The 22,178-nt window shown below is 41.1% G+C and overlaps 1 protein-coding gene across 11 annotated transcripts in view; it reads left to right on the forward strand.

Annotated features, from left to right (window-relative positions):
* TGFBR3 (transforming growth factor beta receptor 3) overlaps positions 1-20,992 on the forward strand; it is a 206,494-nt gene extending 185,502 nt beyond the window's left edge. For 8 of the 11 annotated variants that reach the window (XM_060139580.1, XM_060139579.1, XM_060139577.1 and 5 more), the window contains 3 exons: positions 4,488-4,529; positions 7,125-7,232; positions 17,583-20,992. In XM_060139580.1, the coding sequence (XP_059995563.1) occupies positions 4,488-4,529; positions 7,125-7,232; positions 17,583-17,701 (269 nt within the window). In that variant the 3' untranslated portion in view covers positions 17,702-20,992. Of the gene's footprint in view, positions 1-4,487; positions 4,530-7,124; positions 7,233-14,665; positions 15,181-17,582 lie in introns of those variants that run through there. The other 3 variants (XM_060139582.1, XM_060139585.1, XM_060139587.1) reach the window with 2 other exon arrangements.
* Positions 20,993-22,178: the final 1,186 nt, after the last annotated feature.

Genomic DNA, 22,178 nt, shown 5'->3' on the forward strand with positions numbered 1-22,178 from the left:
CCAAGACATTCAGTCTCTATCCAGTAAGGAAGAGATATCATAGGGTTTCTTTTTCATTCAATGTGCTTCACATTTTGAAAACTTTTTACTTTAGAAAAGTTCAAATCTAAATAGAAACAGAGGTAATAGTAGAATGAACTCCCATAAACCCTTCAATTGGTTTCAACAATTACCAATTCATAGCCAGTTTTGTTTTATCACTTCCTGTCCCTGGATTGTTTTGAAGGAAACCCAGACATCTCATTTTATTCACAAATAATCCAGTATGCACCTTTAAAAGTTGAGACCCATCAAAGATCTCAAGTAGAGAACCGATGGTCAGATCATTTAGGAAGGCTACTCTGAAAGCAGCATGGAAGTTGAGTTGCCAGGGTATGTATGCAATAATAAGATATATATGATATTTATGGTTATTTATAATGGAAATGTTTATTGAGGACCTACTACATGCTTGGCATATAGTAAACAAATTTTCCTATCTTTGAATGAAGGCTTTACAATCTAATGCACTACTGATGTTTTGGGCTGGATAACTCTTTGCTGTGGGCGTTATCCTGTGAATTGTAGGATGTTGAGGAGCACCCCTGGCCTCTACCTACTAGATGTCCTTAGCAAACCCTTCCACCAGCAGTTGTGACAACCCAAAATGTGTCTAGACATTTCCAAATGTCCCCTGAGGAGCCAAGTAGGCAAAAATCACCCCCAGTTGAGAACCGCTGATCTAGTAGAAGGATGCAGATAAGTGAATAGGCAATTGCAGTGCCTATTGATATTGAAAGAACCCAGAGAAGAGATTAATTAATTTGTTAAGAGTGCAATAAAGTTAGTAAAAAGTATATCTTCAGTGATCTGCACAAGCTTCTTTGTCTCCCCATCCTTCCTTCTGTGTCAGATACTAATAGATGTGGGTGCCTGTTAGACACCTCATTTCCCTGTGGGCCTGCCTGGTCCTGCCATGTTTAGAGCTGAATTGAAAGCCTGAGGCCAGAAGCTGTGGTCAGTTACTCATGCATAAGCCCAGAAATATCCCTTTTATGAAAACCATGCCTAACAGTCTGAGGAGGGAAATTTTGGTTCTGGGGCAGACCAAAGCTTGCTCAGAGTATATGAAAAGATTTAATTCAGAATGTTGATTATAGTTTGTTCTGTGTGTAAAGAAATCTTTACTGTTAAAATTCTCTTTACAGTAATAGCTAGGATTCCTTTCTTGCAATCGTACCCTGAAACCAAAAGTAAATATTGTTCTGTCCACTCTTTTCCTTTCAGCATGCCAAATCGATCATAGGGTTCCGGTGGAGATCAAACTATTTTAGTTATACTCAGGGGTTATTGGGAATTTTGGAACCCAAGTGTTAGAGGATAAAATCCTTTAACCTTGTATCTGCAGCTTGTGCTTATTATTGTTTATGCACAGAAAGCATGGAGGAACTTCGCCTCTGGGGAAATGAGCAACAACTGTTTCTGCTTAGCTCTATGAGGAGGCCCCTATTCGGGGTGGGGTAAGAGGATTAGGTCATAACGTAAATCCATTAAGAATTTTAAAACAATGTCATCTATCACACAGGCCTTACTATAAAACCTACATTCTCACATCTGATGTCTCCTTAGGGGAGAATGATGATTTGAAACCTCTTGGGGATTTTGAGTGACAGAGTTTAACCATGGGTGGTTGATTGAATGGAACTCTTCCCAGAAGTGTGTATATTTATCGCATGATGAACGCTATAGAGACCTTTAAATGCCTTTGGACTTAGTTCAGCGTATCAAACCACTACTTCTTGAAGAATTTTGTGGTTAGATACCCCTACTTCATAGGACTCTTGAGAGTTTAAAATGAGAAAATGTAAGTGAAGGTTTTTTGTCAATTGTAGAACACTATACAAATGTACAAATGTAAGGCATCACTGTTGTTACTCTATTACTGCCAGTAAGGCTGGTGGAGCCAAACTCCCAGGAGACAGTCTCTTATGTGCATTGTGTAGTTGGTGTGTGTTCTGCACACTGAGATAGATTTTCTTTAAAACACACAATTATTTTAATTTTCTTAGTAATTCTATTTAAATATAACTTTCGCATATATCCTGATCTTAGGGCCACTACGCTGCACAACTCCAGGGGGCATCGTTCAGTTGTAGTGGCTTTGATTCATCCCATAGCATTCCTTTCCTTAGAGCTGGACCATGATACCCCATGCTGCAAGAATGTGATCAACCAGCTAAGATGGTTAATCCCGAGAATTTACAATCCTATCTAGCTTTTTTTATTTTTATAAACATCAACTCAAATGCTGCTTGTTTTGGTCAGTTTTTCACGTTGATTTTTTTGCTTCCCTATGGATTCCAACACAAGGTGTGTGTTCCTTTATTGAATGAAAATGGAGATGAAGAGAGGTCCTAAACACATCACTTTTAAACTCTCAAGAACAGGGGCAGAGTCTGTGTGAGGACTTAACATATTTTTTCTATAAAGGGCCAAATGGTGAATATTTTCAGGTTGTGGCTTATGGAGTCCCTGCCTCGACTATTTAACTGCTGTTGCAGCGTGAAAGCAGCGGTGGACAATATATAAATGAATGAGTCTTGTTATGTTCCAATAAAACTTTATTTATGGAAGAGATTTGACTTTCATATAATTTTCACATCATAAAATCTTATTTTCATTTTTTTCAATGACTTAAAAATATAAAATTCATCTTTAGTTCACTTAAACAAAACTAGAGTGGTTGGCTGTTATATGCTATCCCCTGGTCTATGATATTCTCACTGTTGAGAATAGCATGTCACTATGCACAAGTACTTTCTTAATCAGTGCTTCCCCAGCTAAGGACAGAGCAACACTCACCAGTCATTTAGCTTACGGGGCAGAATCTGGAATCCTTGGTCAGCCCCTACCCTGATGCTTTCCAGCTCTGACCTTGGGCTGGTCACATGATAACAGTCTCAGGCTTCTCATTGGTAAAATAGTGATAAGAATTCTTTTTCTGCCTCCCTTACGGGGTTGGTTGAAACCTCAAATGAGATTAGGCTTTCTAGCACTTTCTGAACACAAAGGCATTGTATAGAAATGTCAAAGCATATAAGCATTTTCTTATAGTCTTACTCCAAATTTCCTTTATTGCCTTTATTTTCAAAAAGTGCATCAACATTCTAACCATCCTCCACCAAGCATTTCTGCTAAGGCCGTTCTATGCCAGGCTGAGCCCTGAGGATATACAGATGAATAAGATCTAGACTCTGGGGGTAAACAAAATTGAGAGAATTCCGATGTGATGTGGCACATTTATAACAGAAGAGGGAGGGAATGAGCAGAGGTGGGAGAGACTTGTCCTGCTGGGGTGGGCATGAACTATGAGAGAATCAGAGAAGGCCTCCCTGTGAAAATGCCAGCAAAGCAGGTCTGGGAGAGCGGGGGGTACTTGAGGGGATGGCTTGCAACTTGTGATGACATGGAGCCACATGGAGAATTGGGGGAACTTCACTACAAGGAGCCCAGCACGGGTGAGGAGCTCATGAGGAAAGGAGGCTGGAGAGAGGTGGATAGAGGGAGGCAGACCTCTCTGTGCTGTGCTAGAGAGTTTGGATTTTTTTTCCCATAAACGAAGGGAAGTCATTGAGTGTTTTAATCAGGGCAATAGCATAATCAGCTCTGAGCTCTGGAAAAGTCACTCTGGGGGCACATATGGGGGGAGAAACATTTGGGGTGGGAGCAGTAGTGGTGACAAGGAGACCAGTTAGAAAAGCTCTGTAATAATGCAGATGCGTGATGAGGAGCTGAACTATAGGATGATCGATAGTATTAGGATGGAAGAATGAAGATGCCTTTACAACACTTGTGTGCATTAAGAGACTTTTTTGAAAGTCGAATAATATTGAATACACTGGGCTTCCCTGGTGGCGCAGTGTTTGAGAGTCCGCCTGCTGATGCATGGGACATGGGTTCGTGTCCCAGTCCGGAAAGATCCCACATGCCATGGAGTGGCTGGGCCCGTGAGCCATGGCTGCTGAGCCTGCGCGTCCGGAGCCTGTGCTCCGCAACGGGAGAGGCCACAGCAGCGAGAGGCCCGCGTATGGCCAAAAAAAAAAAACCAAAAAACAAATATTGAATACACTGGAGAAACACAGGATTTAAAGATATTGGATCCTTTTTTAAATAAACAGAAAGGTACACACACACACACACACACACACACACACACACACACGCGCGCGCGAATTATCAGACTCAGATTCCTTAAAGGTGTTTGCCTTCAATTTTTCTTCAAATTGGAGAAACTGTACAATTGATCACTAACAAAGTACAGTGTTTAAAATTTCTGAGTAATCCATGTTATAGTCTTGATATCTAAAGAGGATAATTGACAGAGCTTTTACAGAGGAAGTATTTATTAACAAATAGAAAAGTGTCAGCCTCTGCTGAGATTTCGATGACCTTTCGCTTAGAACTTGGTTTCTCTGTAGAACGCATTGTGATTTATGTTTTTGTTTCAGAAACAGGTCCAAGCATTAAGAAACCGATTCCAGTTTCTCCACGTAAGTCTTTATGCAACTGTTTCGAAATAAAGCCTCCTGGGCTTTTATAAGAATGAGTTGGTTATGGAACATTTGCCAAACTTTGAGTTTTGATAAGAAGACTTCTGCTCTCATTCTCCCTCACCCCATTTTTCTCGAACTTTCTTTTTTCCCTTCCCCTGTCATTCCTTCATTCTCCTTTCTTTTTTCCTCTCTACCTTTGCCATTTTAAAATATGAATTTGTTAACCCATTGGTGTGTATCACCTTAATGCGAATGTAGTAACTTTCTTAGTTTTAGAGAAGTTCATCGTCTGCATACTTATATCGATTGTGATCTGAAAGCATTAACATACAGCTATGGGAGTGGTTTGCTTTATGTATCATCAGCAGTATCTACCTGCTCAGAGAAGTAGTGATAAAGGAACTAGCTGCTATACCATTAAGACAATCACTAGTCCAAGGGGTGTTGAGAAGGCTTATAAGACAAAAAGGGAGAGAGACCAACTGCTGCAAAATGATGCGTTGGAAATTATCTGGGCCAATTTCATTGCTTTATACAGAAGAAAACTCTGACCCAGAAGTATTTAAGTGACTTCCCCATGGTTATAATTGTCACTGAGGCAGGACAAGAGCCTGGGCTTTCTGGGTGTGCACCCAGAGCTCTTCTAGATAATGTTGCCTTGTGAGGAGAGTCTATACTTTTTTCCTCTTTAAGACTTTCCAGGTTAGTCTCCATGGCTGACCCCATCACATACATGTAAAAACCAGTCTGGAGAGTTCCTTTATGCTAAGTACTTTATAAACCATTCTATTAAGTGTATTATTTTAACAATATCATGGAATAGTATCATGAACCCAGAAAGAGATGCATATGGACACATTCTCTGGTTCTCACCTAGTCTGATTCTCATAAATGACACCTTCATCTTTAGAATTTTAGAATATTTTCATTAAAAACTTTTACTCATGCCCCACTTTTGCATCTGTAGGCATGAAAAGACAAGTCATCTTTTTTTTTGCGGTACGTGGGCCTCTCACTGTTGTGGCCTCTCCCGTTGAGGAGCACAGGCTCCGGACGCGCAGGCTCGGCGGCCATGGCTCACAGGCCTAGCCGCTCCGCAGCATGTGGGATCCTCCCGGACCGGGCCACGAACCCGTGTCCCCTGCATCGGCAGGTGGACTCTCAACCACTGCGCCACCAGGGAAGCCCAAGCCAAGTCATCTTTTAATATCTGTCCTACAGACTACATTAGGTTGATGGCGACTTGGTTCGTCTTAACCTCCATAGCGTTCTTCCCACTTCTTACTCCTCCTAGGGGATCCCCAGCCCCTTTGCAAACTCCTTTTGTTTACCCCCTGCCTTCAGCAGGTGAGGTAGTGCTGTCCCATTTTTTAGAAGTTAAATGAACACCATAGGGCCCATGGCTAGAAGAGTAGGGACCAGGACTTGGGAATTTGGATCCTTCAGAATCTTCTCTACCACATTATACTTTTCCTGAGCGCTTTCAAGTGCTGGGGCTGCTCAAGGGTCACCTTTGTCTACACCTGTATCTTCTACCCTGAAGTTATTGAATTTACATAGAGATCAACTGGAGTCACTTCTGACTGGAGAGGAGCATAGAAACAGTATTGAAATAATGGGGAGATCCTGTACCTTCAATTTATAGTAAAAAAAAAAAAGAGAGAGACTAGAAATTTTATTCCACCAAAAACCTCTCTCCCTTGGAAACTGATTTTTACTTTTTATAAGTGATTCAAAGAAGGTAGTTCTCTTAAATGAAAGGAAGTGTTCTATTTCTGTGGCCTAGAGTTAATTTCAAATATAAAAATCTTTGCCAAATTGAGGAACAATTGGTTCTATTTATATGTTTTGCTGACCATAAAATTGACATCACTCCCCACTGAGGAGTATTTCCGTTCACCTTATAGAAAGATCATGGTTGGAAAAGTGTTAAAAAGTAAGTTGTGTTAAATGACACAGTAGGTAATTGTTGAGATGGAGGGTTTAATGTGAGGAGGTCAGTGAGATTTTATAATCCATAGGAATAGTTTATCCTTATTGTATGTTTTCTCCTTCTCACCACCTTTCTTCCTGTTATCTTTCATACTTTTAAATGTTCATGAAGGTATGTTTGTAAAGTGTTTGGAGTGTGTTTTTTATGTAGTGTCTTGTTGTTTTCTGTGTAGTGTCTCAGTGTTCAGTGAATAAGAAGCCATGAGTCAGATTTTGATAGAAGTTCACCTTATTTTCCCAAGCATCTTAACCTTTGACTTTTCAAGCCACTTTACCATTCAAATAGTAGGTCTTCAGATTGAGACAATGAACCATAGACCTAAGGTTTTACAGAGTTGACAAATCTGATTTTTTTTAGTAAGTTTGTTGCTCAAAATAAATTGCAAACTGAGGGTATCTTGGAAATCTGAAAATTTCATTTTTCTCTTGAGAAAGTATTTGCAAGTAACACATACAGTGTATTTTGTTGGAATCTGCTTTTTATCCTCAGATTTTATTAGCTGGTGCTCAGCCTTTCTGACAATACTTGTGAAACAATATAAAATTGCAGCATGTGATGCAGAGTCACTCAACGTATGCATTGGTTTCTCTTCATTATAGCGATATTCCATGGTCTGGACACCCTAACCGTGATGGGCATTGCGTTCGCAGCATTTGTGATTGGAGCACTGCTGACAGGGGCCTTATGGTACATCTATTCTCACACAGGTTAGTGTGACTGTTGCATATCAGTTGGTGCACATTCCATGTGCCTGGCACACTATAGACACTCAGTGTTTCATTGCATGGATGAATGGATGAAATAATGAATGAAAGACAGAGAAAGTTCATTCCCACCATTTTCACATTTACGTATTGGCATGAATTGGGTTTTGCAAAAATATAATTTGCTTTAAGCAAATCTCTAAATTCCTTTTAGAAAAGGAATGTTTAAACTATTTATGTTAATTACATTTGAGATGTTGCTGAAGTCTAGCTGCTAATAAAGCTATTTTGTGGTTAGCGTTTAATTAAAGAAAGATAATGCAGACAAACTGGAAACATAAAACATTCCCCCAAAGCTAAAAACTCCGAATAAACATATAAATGGGCAGGAAGTAAAAAAGGAAGCCAAGGTGCTGAGCACTGTCCACCAGAGGCCCTAATCAATGGCATAAACCAGAATTTCTCAACCTTTTTTAAATCCATACCATGTCTTTTTTGATAAACATAGAATTCTCATGTCTTGCTTGAAAATTATTTAAATTTTCAAAATATATTTTCATGAATTGTAAACAGATAAAAATGGTTGAAACAAAGCAGTTTGTTTTCAAGTTATGCTCTTCCACCCCTAAAAATTCTCATGTGCCTTTCTTCTTGCCCCTTACCCCCAGTCCCAAGGTTGAAACATTCTGGCCTGAACAGAGAACCTGTTCTGACTCCAAGACAGAACGCAGGCCAGGCTCAGAGAGTCTGTCGGGCAAGGGGAAGGAACAAATGGACTGCCCTTCTATTGCTTCTTTCTTAGGTTCCTTGCAAATATGGAAAGGAAAGACATGCATTTTGAGGCGTGTCTAGGAAGCTAGTTGGTATTGTCTGTTCTTGGATGCTTGTTTACGCTGTGAAGCTAGGTAAGCTGCTGGATTGATCATTCAGGTGAGACAGGCACAGACTTTCTGTTTAGAATTTCATTAATTCTCCATTGAACCAACACATGCCACGATCTTTGGCCTTACCTTGGGCCATCCAACTAGCCAGGCTGAAACGATGACTGCTTTATAGGGAAGAGAAGCACAGAAGGGTGTTTTGAGAAATCACATCTTAATCTTCATCAGAATCTTCCCTTCAAATACTGCATTCTCGGACTGACTGACTTTAAATTATGGCAGAAGGAGAAGAATGAACCCTATGTGCCTAGCATGGGAAAGTCACACAGTCCAAAACAAAAGTTTAGGAGTTTAACAGTAGGCTTTGAGTCCACAGATTCCTCGTCAGCATCCTTTGAGTGAAGCCAGTTACCCTTAGACAGGTTTGAACTGTGAGGGTTCACTTATACGCGGATAGTTTTCAATAATAAATACTACAGCACTACGCGGTCTGCGGTTGGTTGAATCCACGGATGCAGAGGACCTGCGGATGCGGAGGGCTGACTATAAGTTACATGCAGATTAACCTCTGCGTTGTTCAGGGTCAAGTGTATATTTCACGTGAGAGAAAGGAAATAAGTCTCTTAAGTTTAAGGCTCTGAGGATACATGAACATCTGTGAATCAGTTTAGGAATGTTCTTCTTCATGAACAGCGTATACAACCACTGGAAGGCACAGCGTTTAGCAGAGGAGCATCTTAGAGTTAATAATTTTGTCACAGGAGTACTGACACATTCACATCTCAGACTCACAGTTCTTTGCAACTTTCCCCAATCCTGCATGGCTGTAAGGTTTAGGGCTGTTGGGCAGCTTATGCTGTATATATTAGGAATGAACTTGAAAGTATGCCTAGAAGACTCTGTAGCCCTGAGAATTTCTACGGGGTAGTCACCCACAGACGCTTACCACGTACCTGCTGAGCCATGACTGGCCTTGGTCATAGATTTGTAAGTAGATTAAAAAACAAAAACAAAACACAAAGGCCTTCCTGTGATGATTTCCAGCAAAATAAATTATGCTGATTTGGAAGCTGAAAGGTTTATAGACACTGTCATTTGGGCTCTAAACCTGTTAGCATCACATATGATACAGCTTCAAATGACTTTTTAAAAATTAATTAATTAATTAATTTTAGGCTGTGCCAGGTCTTCGTTGCAGCATGCGGGATCTTTTTAGTTGTGGCATGTGGACTCCCAGCTGTGGCACGCATGCGGGATCCAGCTCCCTGACCAGGGATCGAACCCGGATCCCCTGCATTGGGAGCGTGGAGTCTTACCCACTGGACCACCAGGGGAGTCCCCAAATGACTTTTTATTAAAAGCTATAGCCTATGGTTCATTTTAAAGATTGCTCATAAGGAATACCAGTGTCATGCAAGGAAGAAAAAGGCTCACTTTAGGACCAAATGGTAGTATCCTATCCAGAACCCCCTCAGTTTCTTACCTGGGTCAGCTAGCAGCAAGTTTAGATAAAAAGAGAAGGTCATAATGCAGTGGCCAATGGGAAGAGGTGTCTATACAAACACTGACTCAGTCCATTCAGTTTCCACAATAATCTAAGCTGTGGAACTCAGACCTTATATGGTATATTTGGGGGTTCAGGCAGCATCTGCCTCTATGGCTAAAATGATCCTTAATTTAGACAACTTCCTGTTGTGCTGTCCATTCCATCTGCAGCACAGAGTGCAGAACCAAGTCACAGGTTTCAATTGTGGAGATCTACTTACACACCTGGAATGTGTGTTAGTCCAAAAAAGCTGGGTCCCTGCTTTATCATATGACAACTTTGGGCACGATAAGGGATACTTCCTTAGGGCTATATTCACTCTGTTTGGAAAACTCCATTTCTAATATTTACATTCTCCACTAAGATGGTGCAGAGAGGAGGGGCAGTCAGGGTGGAAATGGTGCTGGAATGGAGCCATAGAATCTTCATACTCCTGGGAGCCTAGCTAGGTCATGGTCCCTAACCTGACTCATGAAGATCCCAAAAGTCATGTGCAATATTATATCTATTAATTTTTTGAGGAGAGGAGCAAAAGCATTTACTTTTAATTTTTAGTAAAACTTTTAAGCTTTATCACAACATGCACATAGTTTAAAGGCTGAAATAGTTCTGTAAGTTCTGTAAATAGTTCTTGTTATGAAAAACATGAGTCCCCTACTGCCCCACTCCCTTTTCTGTCTCCTCAGAGCACCATTTTTGACTCTTAGCTGATTCTCTTGGACATCAATCCATATCTCTAAATAACATGAATATGTTGCCACTTCTTGACAAAAATTTTAGGTCTTTTCTGTCGACCTCTTACTATGGAAAATGAAAATTTAGTTCTCTTTCAGCCCTGTGTCCCAATTATATATTCATGCCTTTTTTGTCCCCCTTGTCCCCACCATCCTCCAAATAGAATTATACTGACATTTTGGTTAGGTCAGAATTAATGTTTGCGTTATTATGACAGCCTAAATACTAACCACACTCTAGCCATGTAGTATAATAGTGTTGCTTCTCCTGCACGACTTCTAATTTTCCCTAGAATTAATAATTGTCTCTCTCTCCACCCCCACATTACCTTGGTTTTGTATATAATTATCACTAATTCATCAGTTGACTCTGCCAGTTGTCTCAATCTCCTCTTACACTTACACATTCAGACATCAGATATTCTACTGATTCATTTTCCTCAGTACTTTTGAGTTGTGGATGTCCTGTGTCATGGATCTTGTCTTCCCCCTTCTTGATTTACAGGGAACATAAGAGGTAAATGTTTTTTGCACCATGCATGTCTGCAGATATCCTCATTTTATACAAACACTTGGTAGATAGTTTGGCAAGGTATAGAATTTTAGGTTACAACTTTCTTCAGAATTTTGAAAGCACTCCTCATTGAGTTTTACCTCTGAAGATTGCTTTGGGGAAATGCAAAGCCATTCAGATTCCTGAGCTTTTTTTTCTCTCTGGAAGAAATTTTACAATAATCCTGCTTGATTTAGGTATATTTTCATTCATTATGCTGGGCATTAATTGAGCCCTTTCAGTCTAGAAACTATGTCCTTCATTGTTGAGATTTTTTAGAATTATTTATTTTTTCTTGCCCCTGTTTTTTTTGTTCTCTCATTCTAGAAATAATTTTATTTGAAAGTTGAACTTCTTGAATCATGCTCTAATTTTCCTTTTCTGTTTTCCATCTTTTTCCTTTCTTTATTTTCTAGGAGATTTCTTCATCTTTATCTTTCGGTTTCTTATTGCATTTTTAATACTGCCTTCACATTTGTTAATTCCAAGAAGTATTTCCTATGAATTAAAAAAAATATATCCTACTCTTATGGGTGCAATGTCTTATCTCTCTGAGAATATTAATATAGAGTTATTTAAGAATAGGGAAGTTCTGAGCTTGTGGATAGAACATTGATTTTGAACTTCCCTTAGGGTGATCTGGCTAAGCCTTTTACTGAGGAACTCCTGGTATCTCATCTTTGGATCTTTCCTCTTGAGCTTATCAGGTTTTCAATGAAACAGGTTTTCCTGTTTCCTTCCTGGAGGTTGTAGTTCTGGTTGTCAGCGTTCTGGGGGTCACAACATTCAACATGTAGACATTAATTTAATTCTCCTGTGTAATTGTGGTTCTCTACCCTCAATTTTGCTGGTGTTGGTCATTCCCGGAACCCTAGTTTCATCCTCTTTAGAGAGTAAACTTGTTGTCTTCCTCCCAGATGAGGAAGGGCAGGGTCCCAGCACCATGGAGTAAAGAAGGGGATTTAGAGAAATGTTATTGCTTCTCAAACAGAAGTTTAGCCAACCCAACTTCTTACAGCCCCACGTTCACCCTCTTGTCTAGGGGTACCTGATGCCACCATTTCCTGAGTTTTTGAGGAGTTCTGTGTTACTACTTGGCTGTTTCTCAGCTTTTCCTACTGGTGGCTTAGGTTCCACCTAAGTCTTGACTTGAATCTGCTAAGTCAGTTACTACTCACCCATTTCCTCATTAGCTTCCAGTATTTTATTGCTATTGTCTCCACTCCTGTTTTCTTTCTTCTTCTTGTAGGTTTTCTTTCTTCTTATAGGTTTATGCCTTTTAAAAATCTGTAAATTGTCATTTGGGTAAGGTTTTTCCTCTAAGCCTATGACTTGCAGTTTTGTACCAATTAATATCTTGATTCTTGATATTTGAATTTCATAAGCTCCCTCCTGTGAGAAGAGTAAACTAGACTACCTTTAGTTTAGGGAAGTTTTCAATCCCTTTTCATCAGTTTCAAAAATTACCACTCCCCATTCTCCAAAAAAAAAGACCTACCTTTTGCGGGCAAAACTGTAGGAGGGGGTGGTTTAGATGTTGTTATAATTTATCTTTACTTTAACTTGCCTTTGTGGTCCCTGAACCGGATGCACTCAAAGTTTGATGATAATAAGAAGAGGAAGAAGAGAAAGAAGAGGGGAAAAGTGGGAGGGAGGCCACCTTCTATGTGTATCTGTACCACCTTAAGTGTGGGCTATTGTCAGAAATTGGACTTGAAGCACTAGTTTGTTCAACTGCTAATCTTGTTACCTGAGCCAAGAATATGAACCATGTTTCTCTTTAGTAAACATAGAGATGATCTGTACTTCACAGGGTTATGAAGGTGAGAGTATTTAAACAAATGCAAGTGAAAAGTTTTCTGAACTCCAAAGTCCTCCAAAAAATGTTAGGTTGCTCATATGTGCAGGCAGAAAAAAATCTAAGTGTGGAAGGAACACTGTGTTTCACAGAACAAAGTAAAATGCTGAGGTGTTGAATTAGATGTGCCTGTCCCAATCCCTCGGGCTTCTGTTCAACGATCCTGAGTTGAACACACTGTATGTTCTTAGAGCAGAAGTCAAGCACAAACCCAGGTCCACCTGAGTCAGGTAATTAGGATGCTCCTTTTAATTAGGAGCATCTCTAGAGGCTTCAAATGCTTTCAGACATCTGAAGTTTCTCCAAGCTCCCCAGTTTAGTCCAGGTGAAGAAAGAAACAGCAAGAAGATCAGCTAAAGTGGGACTAAGTAGGAGACAAGAGACTAACTCCCAGGGATCAGAAAGATGCAGGTGGGACAGATGGGAACCCTGGTATGCCTGGAGAGAGGGCAGGATCCACTCTTTTCACCCAAGTGCTCAGGTTAAGTTAAAGTAAGATGCCTACAGAAAACCAAAGTGCAGGTGCGAACAGGTTGGCCATATTGCGGGAATATAGAAAGAAAGTGGGAGGCAGAACATTTTGAAAGATTTTACTTCCTGCCTTGGAACCTTTCTCCATAACTTATAACAACATCTAGTTCACCCCTCCTGCAGAGTTTTGCCTACAACAGGAAAGTCCTGTAGCTTGAAAAGTGAGGAGGGACAATTTTTGAAAATGATGAATAGTGACTGAAAGCTTCTCTAAACTAAAGGTGGTCTAGTTCACTCTCCTTATTGGAGTGAGCTTGTGAAATAATTATGATTAGGATATCAAGAGACAATAATTGGTACAAAATTGCAACCAACACATAGGGCTTGAGGAAAATATCTTTGTTTTCTCTGCAGCATCAAGTAATATTAGGTCTAAGTCACCCCCAGGCATATGGTTTTCAATCCAATGCTTAAATATCTCTCAAGAAAGAAATTCCATAAATTCCCGCTATAACTAACCAATCCTCATAATCAGCAAGTTCCCTGCTATGTGACCTAAATCTCTGTCACTGCCATCTAAACTCATTTCCTCATGTACTGCTCTCCAGGGAGCAGTACACCTGTCTGCTCCTCTTTGTAATAATCCTCTGTGGGCAATATTTGCAAACTGTCTGCTTTGGGCTAAATAATTGAGATTCCTCTCACCTTTCTTTAAAATTCTTCTGTTGTTGTTTCCCCGTAGAGCTTCTCCATGTTATTCACATCTTTAGATTAAGTTTCTTCCCCAGGACCTGCCATGGTGAAAGATTTAAGAGATAAGAATCCAGTTGTAAAGTAGACTGCCAAAGAGGTGGCAGGAAATCGGATCTGGACAGCTCCATGCCAAGCTAAAGAAAGGAAATAGGTTATCCCTTAAAATATGTGGGTTTTTTTTTTTTTTTTTTTTTTTTTTGCGGTATGCGGGCCTCTCACTGTCGTGGCCTCTCCCGTTGCGGAGCACAGGCTCCGGACGCGCAGGCTCAGCGGCCATGGCTCACGGGCCCAGCCGCTCTGTGGCATGTGGGATCTTCCCGGACCGGGGCACGAACCCGCGCTCCCTGCATGGGCAGGCGGACTTTCAACCACTGCGCCACCAGGGAAGCCCTATGTGGGTTTTTTTTTTTTTTTTTTTCTTAAAAGCATCTCTGGCAATATCTAAGCTCAGCCACAGGCTAATATGTGAGCCGGGTGGAATGGAAGGCAGCCATGCTCACCATTATACCACCAGCTCACACTGAGCCGGGTGGAATGAATCCTTGTCCTAACACACCTTCCTCCTGAGTATCCTGTATGCCAGATGCCTCTTTCCCCGACTCACTCTCCTTCTCAAATATCTCTTCCTCGGTGGTTTCAGATTTTAGGAGCAAAGCATGAAGACTGAACACATTTCTTCTGATGGCCAAGTTTGATATTTATGAGCAGGGAGCCTTCCTTGAACTTGCATTCTCTAAGTGCGCCTGCTCTGCATAGCCCTGCAGTCCTCCCTGACCATCCATCTTCTCCAGAAGTAGGCCAGTTGTATTTGTCACCCAAGGGATATTTTAGAGAAACTCAGTGCTCCAAGAAATCAGAGGTCACTGTGATAGAGAGCAGAAAACCAAAGAACCCATCTTAGAAAACCTAAGGGACTCTGCTGGCTTTTTAAGCAGAAACATCTGCACATTAAACTTCCTTTCTCATGGTGAGTTTTTCTGTAGTGCCACTTGCACCTGACAATGAGAAAACTTTTCTTGATTTCTCCAAAGGTAAAAGTTTTTAACAACTTGGTTATACTGAGAAATCTCACATCTCACATGTGAAAATAGACACAGAGCTAGAAGGGATAGTCTAAAGAAGCTGTTTTCAACATTTCCAAAAGGTACCCCTTGGCACACTGTTTTCTCAAAGCCAGCAGATTATTAGGTTAAGTTGACTTGTCCACCCTGGTGAAATGTAGCCTGTAGTCTTGAGTATAGGGGACTTCTTTGTTTTGTTTTGCTTGGGGTTTCATTTTGGACGGTGTTTTGTATTAGCAGCGCAAGAGTTTCCAAAACTCTGGAAGTTGAAAGACCTTTTTAATGGGCAATGATTAAAATAAACCGACATGACAACAAATTATATTTGGCAAATAAACATCGGAAAGCAAATATTCAGACTTCCTGGGCAGGGAGTAGTACTGGCACTTTTCCTGAATGTGAATAATCAAGCACATGTCACATTTGGGATGAGACAAACCTGTTCACCGTCAATAGAACAGCCAAAGCCATCTTGCTTTAGCTGCTATCAGGCTGAACGAACGAAACCCAGGTGAGCCAAAACAGGGAGGTGGTGTATATTGACTTACCGCCTGCTTTTCTGACGGATCCTTTATTGAAATGGGGAAAAGATATTTTTAAAATGTGCTTCACATACAGCCACTTTAGTCCTGCTAATTGATAACCTGAGAATCCAGCTGGGTATGTTTCAACATGTGGGTTGTAAGGGGGCTGAATTTTTAAAGTATATCACGAGTTGTTCTAGTCTCTGGAGGATTTGGGGTTTTTGGGGGGTGGGAGGGGGTAGACATAATTCAGAATAGCTAACAGATTTAATTTCCTTTTAGAAATAAAGTTCCCACTCTGGGGAAAGTGGATTTCTGGCAGAAAGTCACTGTCATTGAGGCAAACTTCCCCACCTTTAACTAAATGCACACATGAAGGGTAGAGGGTAATGCTGGAAAGGGTCCAAAATATAGATTGCCCAAAAAAAAGAAGAGTGAAAAATACATTGTTTCTCTGCCTCTGAGGAATATTGACCTGCTCTCCCCTCTGCATCCCACCAATCCCAGAAGAATAGATAATCAGAGGAAATACAGCAAGGGCCAAATATGCAACAAGCATATGGCATATGCAAGGCCCTGAGGTTGAGGCCAGAATGTGTGTTGTAGCCGTGTGGTTCATAAGTGGGTGACAGGGAAAGCTGTAACCAGACCCAGAGGCGTGAGCTGCTTCTACATTTTGTAGAACTGCTGTTTTGGCAGAGGCTTTTGAGGGGCCCCAAAAGGGGAATGGAAGTAACGGACTAAGTTCCTGTGCTTGGAGGGCAGAGCCTTTGCTGGTGTGTTTTGTTTTAAGGAAGAGGCCAGAGGGTTGCTTATCAACTGCGGAGTGCTGTGTATTTCTGCCTGACAGGAAAGAGGAGGCTCGTTCATAAACAGACCTGGCCCTCTGGGGCTTCCCACAGTGGAGTGGGGAGATCGCTGACCAGAAGTGTACAGAGTTGATGCTTTGACTTTTCGAAGAAAATGCAGTGTTTGTCATCAGAGAGCCTTGATCACTTTTCCCTACCTAGAGCCATTGTTTGAGGGCTGCCCTGAGGCCAGTTTTGTTGAAGAAAAGACAGCTCCAGAGCCTTTTGCAGTGCTAAATGCAGACCATCTGTGTGACCCAAGGTTCCCCCGCCTCCCCACAGCCCTGCGCACTTGGCGTGAGGTATGGGCTTTGCTGAAATGCAGTGGGGTGTGTGATGAAAAGTGGGGTGCTTGATGTGCTCAGCTGCACCCTGCAGTAAACCTCCCAATGGAGGGGCTGTTGCCTGGCAACCACAGTCCCCTTGTGCAACAGCTAAGCCCCTTCTTCAAAAGGCGTTTCTGGGAGCAGGCTCCTCCTATACCTCCATTTCTCAGGCGGGTCATGTGCTCCGTGCACGGTGCTCTCTCCGCTGTAGCTAGGGCGAAACCTAGCCGTCCCTACCCCTATTTCGACCAGGGGTATTCAGAAAAAGGCCTCCAAATTGCCAAGATTCTCTTATTACGGTTTAAAGGTCTCACTCTCCGAACCCTACGATACCTTTATGAGAGGAGGTGTTTCCTGAATACAGGTGCTAGTCAGTTGGATCACACAGTACAGATGATGGTGGTCTTCAAAGGTTGCAGGCACTGAAATCCTGGGCATTCGTCCTCAACTATCAGGGGTCTTTGCCCCTATTAACTGTCAGTCCGCTTGAAATCAGTTCTCTTTTCCCCATGCAAGAGGCTTTAAAGGAAAATAACATACCCACAAGCAGAACAGCCTATGGTACAAGGCCTTTTGGTCTAGTTGCTTCTGCCCATGGATGAGAAGAACATCAGAGAAAATGGGCTTTTCATTGTTATACAGCAGAAACTAGGACACCATTGTAAAGCAATTATACTCCAAAAAAGAGGTTAAAAAAATAACCAAATAAGATAAAACAAAAACTGAGAAAAAGGTCTTTTCAGAAGTGCCCATGGTGAACATGCATCTCTCCTCACCCCTTTTCTTCATTAACTGCAGGAGAGACTGCAGGAAGGCAGCAGGTCCCCACCTCCCCACCAGCCTCGGAAAACAGCAGCGCTGCGCACAGCATCGGTAGCACGCAGAGCACGCCCTGCTCCAGCAGCAGCACAGCCTAGCCTGCCCCACCCACCGCCAAGGGCAGGACTGGGAGCCCACGCCTGGGCCCAGATTCCAGACTCGGGAGGCTAGATTGTGGGTCCCTGGAAAAGAGAGTGAATTTCAATATAGCGATCACCTGTTGTGTTCACCCCCCACCCAGGGCTAATATAAATGTGACCCCTGGGCTTCTGTAACACACTAGATTCATGTGAGAAAGCTAAGGTGGTGGCCTTCTCCACCAGCCCCTCACAGGCTTGGGGGTTTTCAATGTGAAACACATGCCAGTTTTTAAAATGCTGCTTTGTCCAGGTAAGAACATCCGTAATTTGGAGCCCTGCGTTTTACCCAGACGCAAAGCGTTGGTAAAAGGATGATAGCCAGATGGTAGAACCAGTGAGTAGATGTGGCCAAAGATTCTTTGATAACTGAACCAAGATGTAAAACAACAGAAATGCTTCGAGACTTTCTCAGTGTGTTCCTCCGTTTCTAATTTGCACCTTCTGGATGCGCACTTCTCACCTTGCTGCCACACTCATGGGGACTGCAGTGTCGGCTTGATCGGTGCTGCCCTCACGGACTGCATCCTGACACACCTCAAGGCAACATTCCTTTCTTGTGCCCTGGGCCAAAACCAGTGCTGATTTCCTTATCAGCTTCCTCCTTCTCCCCACATTCACACACCAACTGCAAAAATGTCTTAATGTAAATTTTGCATTTCTTTATAGGCATATAGAAATTGAAAATGGCCAAAATCCGAGACGGAAGATTTGTGCCCATTTATGACAATGTGTTCTATTACATTAATGTGTAAATGGGGGCAAAATTCGGTTGTAAAGTTGAGGAGGAATTTGCACAGTGATATATGTACCAGTACAAGTATATAATACGTCATTTGGCACATTCGTTTTTTTCAGTTTAAGAAGAGAAAATTCATTCCCATTTTAAAAATGTCCTACACCTTCAGAGTTGGAACTTATTCTTAAATATATTTGAGAGAATTCGTGTTTCCATGCAAAACATGTCAGCCTTTTCATTAGACCCTTTTGTAAACGCCAAGCTCTTGTAAGATGCAAATGTATGGCAGACTGTTGGTTATCTGAACAGTGTCACCAGTTCTGCCAAGAAACTGATGAGATACGGAAAAAGACACTCATTTGGATTGCTTTAGTTCTCTTGCCTTCAGTATACCCCCAAAACTCAAAAAGAATTTGAGGTGAATTTTATTAAAATGGAATAATATGATACCACTTTGCAGCTAAAATAAGCTCAACTGATACCTCTATGTTAAAAAAAGATGCCGGAGGGAAATGTCCATGCCAAATCATTTACTCCTGAAGGTAACTTCATTGCAAATAAATATTATTCTCTTTCCAGAATTCTCCCAAACAACTCAGAAGTCTACAAATAGAACAGGCTAGATTCTACCCCCAGCTATTTAGAAGCAAATCCAACTGCTCTTAAAATAAGGAAGTTGTGCCTGGTTCTCTGTGAATGGAATCTTAAGTAGGAAATGTTGATGTCACGGGAGACCTGAGGGCAGTGTCTACAAGGCAAATAGGTAGAGATTGACAATCGTTAACCCATCATGGAGTCATGCTCTGATTGATTTGATAGTTATAGACATTCAATCAGGATGATTTTAATCAAAACAGATTGTGGGCTAAGATTTCCAGGCTATCTATATTGATAATTTTGCAGATTTTCACAGACAAATGAAGATAGGAGATTAGAAAAACTTTTGCCTTCAGTTAACTTTTTTTAACATAAAGGTATGAGTGGAGGACCTAGATTATGCTACCTGTGTTTGAAAATAATGCGCTTTGCCTAACCTTCAGCAGAATGTATTGTTTTAGCATATTCTATGTATAAAAAAGTTTAAAGATGTCTTCAAAGAAGACTAGAGTCTTTAAGTCACTTATAGCTATATTTTACTACAAAAATCTGTGTATAAAGATATATTTAAGTGTTTTAGATAAATTTAAGTTACTCCATATGAAATGTTTAATTTCAGTTACTGTGAATTCTTTTGATCAGTTCTTTGCTTTTTAAAAATCCCTATCCATCCTGTTAAAAAGATGATTAACTATTAAGAGGTATTAAAAGGTCCAATTCTTAGATGGACAGGGTTAAAACCTTTTGTAATATATTTAAATGTATATTTTTGAGAGAGATGCTACATTGCTGATGATTTTATAAATAATTTAAAATTAATTTACAAATTTATGGGTGCAAACCAAAAGATTTTAAAAGAAAGAGAAGAAGAAATCAACTTTTATTTGTTTGGGTCTTACTATCCAGAAGTATTATTCAGATCAAGAAATTCATGTTGATGAAACCCAATCCTGTGTTAATTGCAGAGTGAACATCATTAAGTATTTCTGAAATGTTTCTAAAAAGTGAACATTTTTAAAAAATTGTGTTTTCTCCCTAGCTTCCTGTTACAGCATTTCCAGTTGCTTCATATTTCACAGTTTTAATACAAAGTATAAGCTCTACTTTATAATACATCCTACAGGTTTCTTTAAAACTGTTTTTATATTCCAGTTAAATTCCTCTATCTGCAAAGTCTTCTGTTACTTCTGCAGGTTACACCCTTCATTTGCAGAGGCCATTTTGTTTTATTTATTTGATGCTAAAGCTATTGTTGAAATGCCCTAAACTCGAAGGCAGATTGTGTAATACCCTATAGCTTTTCACCGTGTGGTGTGTACCAGCCCGTTGCTCTGTATTTGGAAAGTCAGGTTCCTTCTGAGTAAGCTGTTTCTATAGCATTTTCTAAACAAAACAAAAGGTCTTTTCCTTGTCTGTAATGAGATTGTAAACCCGTTTCCTGTGTGTGTTCTGTTGTGGGCGTGCTTCTGAGTGTGTGTGCACCTGCGTGCCGGTTTTTTTGTACTGTAACTACCTCATGATTTGAGTGATGGTTGTACTGCTGATTGTGTTAACAGAGCACATTTTGTTGGGTGACTCGTGAGTGTGATTTTTTTTTCCTGTTTGTTTTCACTGGGGGTTGTTCATGAAACTGACAGATGTTTTTCTGAAAAGGACTATTATCAGTTTCCAAATACAATACTTCTCTCTTCTGGTTTTTCCTGAATGAGCCTGATTTTGTTGCTGTTTTTCATCATCTATGAGGGTAAAAAGAGTACCCTGAAAATCCCTGTGGCCAGTTTGAGCACCCCTGTTGTACTCTTTTCTCTGTTCAGTATGTCGTCAATCTTATGAACATGCTTAGATGTATAGTTTTGATAACCACAGTTTTAAGTCCTTTATCTGTGCATAATAAAAAGATATATATCAATTATTAATACGTGTCTTGTTTGGTCATCATTAAATTCTACCCTCAGGCTGATATAACCCTTGTTCATTGTGCCTTTCTCCTAAATTTATCCTCCGCTACGACTGTGCTGACGAGGAGGAGGGAGGGGAAGGGCGAAGGCTCACAGAGCAGAGGTGGGGGGGTAGACAGACCGGAGGGGACGTGCAGGAGCTGCTACTCTTCTCAGAAAAACATGGCAGGAGACCTGGAAGTGGGGGTCAGCCCTGGAATCCGCTCAGGGGCTTTCTGTCAATCTCCTAGAGGCACGGAGTGAGAAATAATACGTATTTTGGACCTACTATTTCCAATCCCTCCAAACACCTCAGTGCTGCTTCTAGCATTCTCTGTCAATACGCCATCACCATCTACCAGCTGCTCAAGCCAGAAACCTGGGAATCTCTCTGGACTCCTTTTTGGTTCTCACACCCCCAAATGAATAAATCCAAGTTTATTCTGTCTTTCGAGTATCTCTTTCTCCAAACCATGCACTTATTTCTTCTCCTCCTGCTGTTACCCGGAATCCAAGGCCTGTTATCTCTTAAACTGAATCACTGCACAAGCCCACTTCCCAGCCTGCCCCCCTCCAACTCTCTCTCCACCGCGCAGCCAAAGGAGTCCTGAACAGCCTCAAGTCATGTCACCTTCCAGCTTAAAGCCTTTAAGTAATTCCTCTATTTGCCTTCAGAATAAAGTTCAGCCTCCTAAGCATAGTTCAAAGAGAATAATCTGCTTACTTTCCCAGCTACTTCTCTCACCTCACTGGAACTAAAGTTCTATGTGGCATATCTCCCACCAGACACATTTATGTTATGAAAAGAATAGCTTTTACTATCAGAGATGAAATTATAACATTGAATATGTGTTTACAAACTGCTCTCTCATATCCCTGCCTCTCCACCCCTTTTGAGAATTAGTGATCTAGATGGTTAGAAACAGACCCAAAAATGTATCACGGCCAGTGGCCCATGCTCACACCTCACACAGGCAGGTGTCCACACAGCAAGAGCAGTGTGAGGGGCTTAAGCAGCATCTCACTCCAGCGAAAGTGGAGTCCTTGTTACAGATAAAGAGTCCAGCCAATGTCCAGTACCCAAATTGTGCCCTGGAGCCAGCTCCTCGCTCAGAGGAAAAAGGGAGAAATTGGCAGGTCAACCAATTTTTCTGCTGTTAAACTC

Source organism: Lagenorhynchus albirostris, chromosome 2 (assembly GCF_949774975.1).
Source record: "Lagenorhynchus albirostris chromosome 2, mLagAlb1.1, whole genome shotgun sequence".
In the NCBI taxonomy this organism is placed as follows: Eukaryota; Metazoa; Chordata; class Mammalia; order Artiodactyla; family Delphinidae; genus Lagenorhynchus; species Lagenorhynchus albirostris.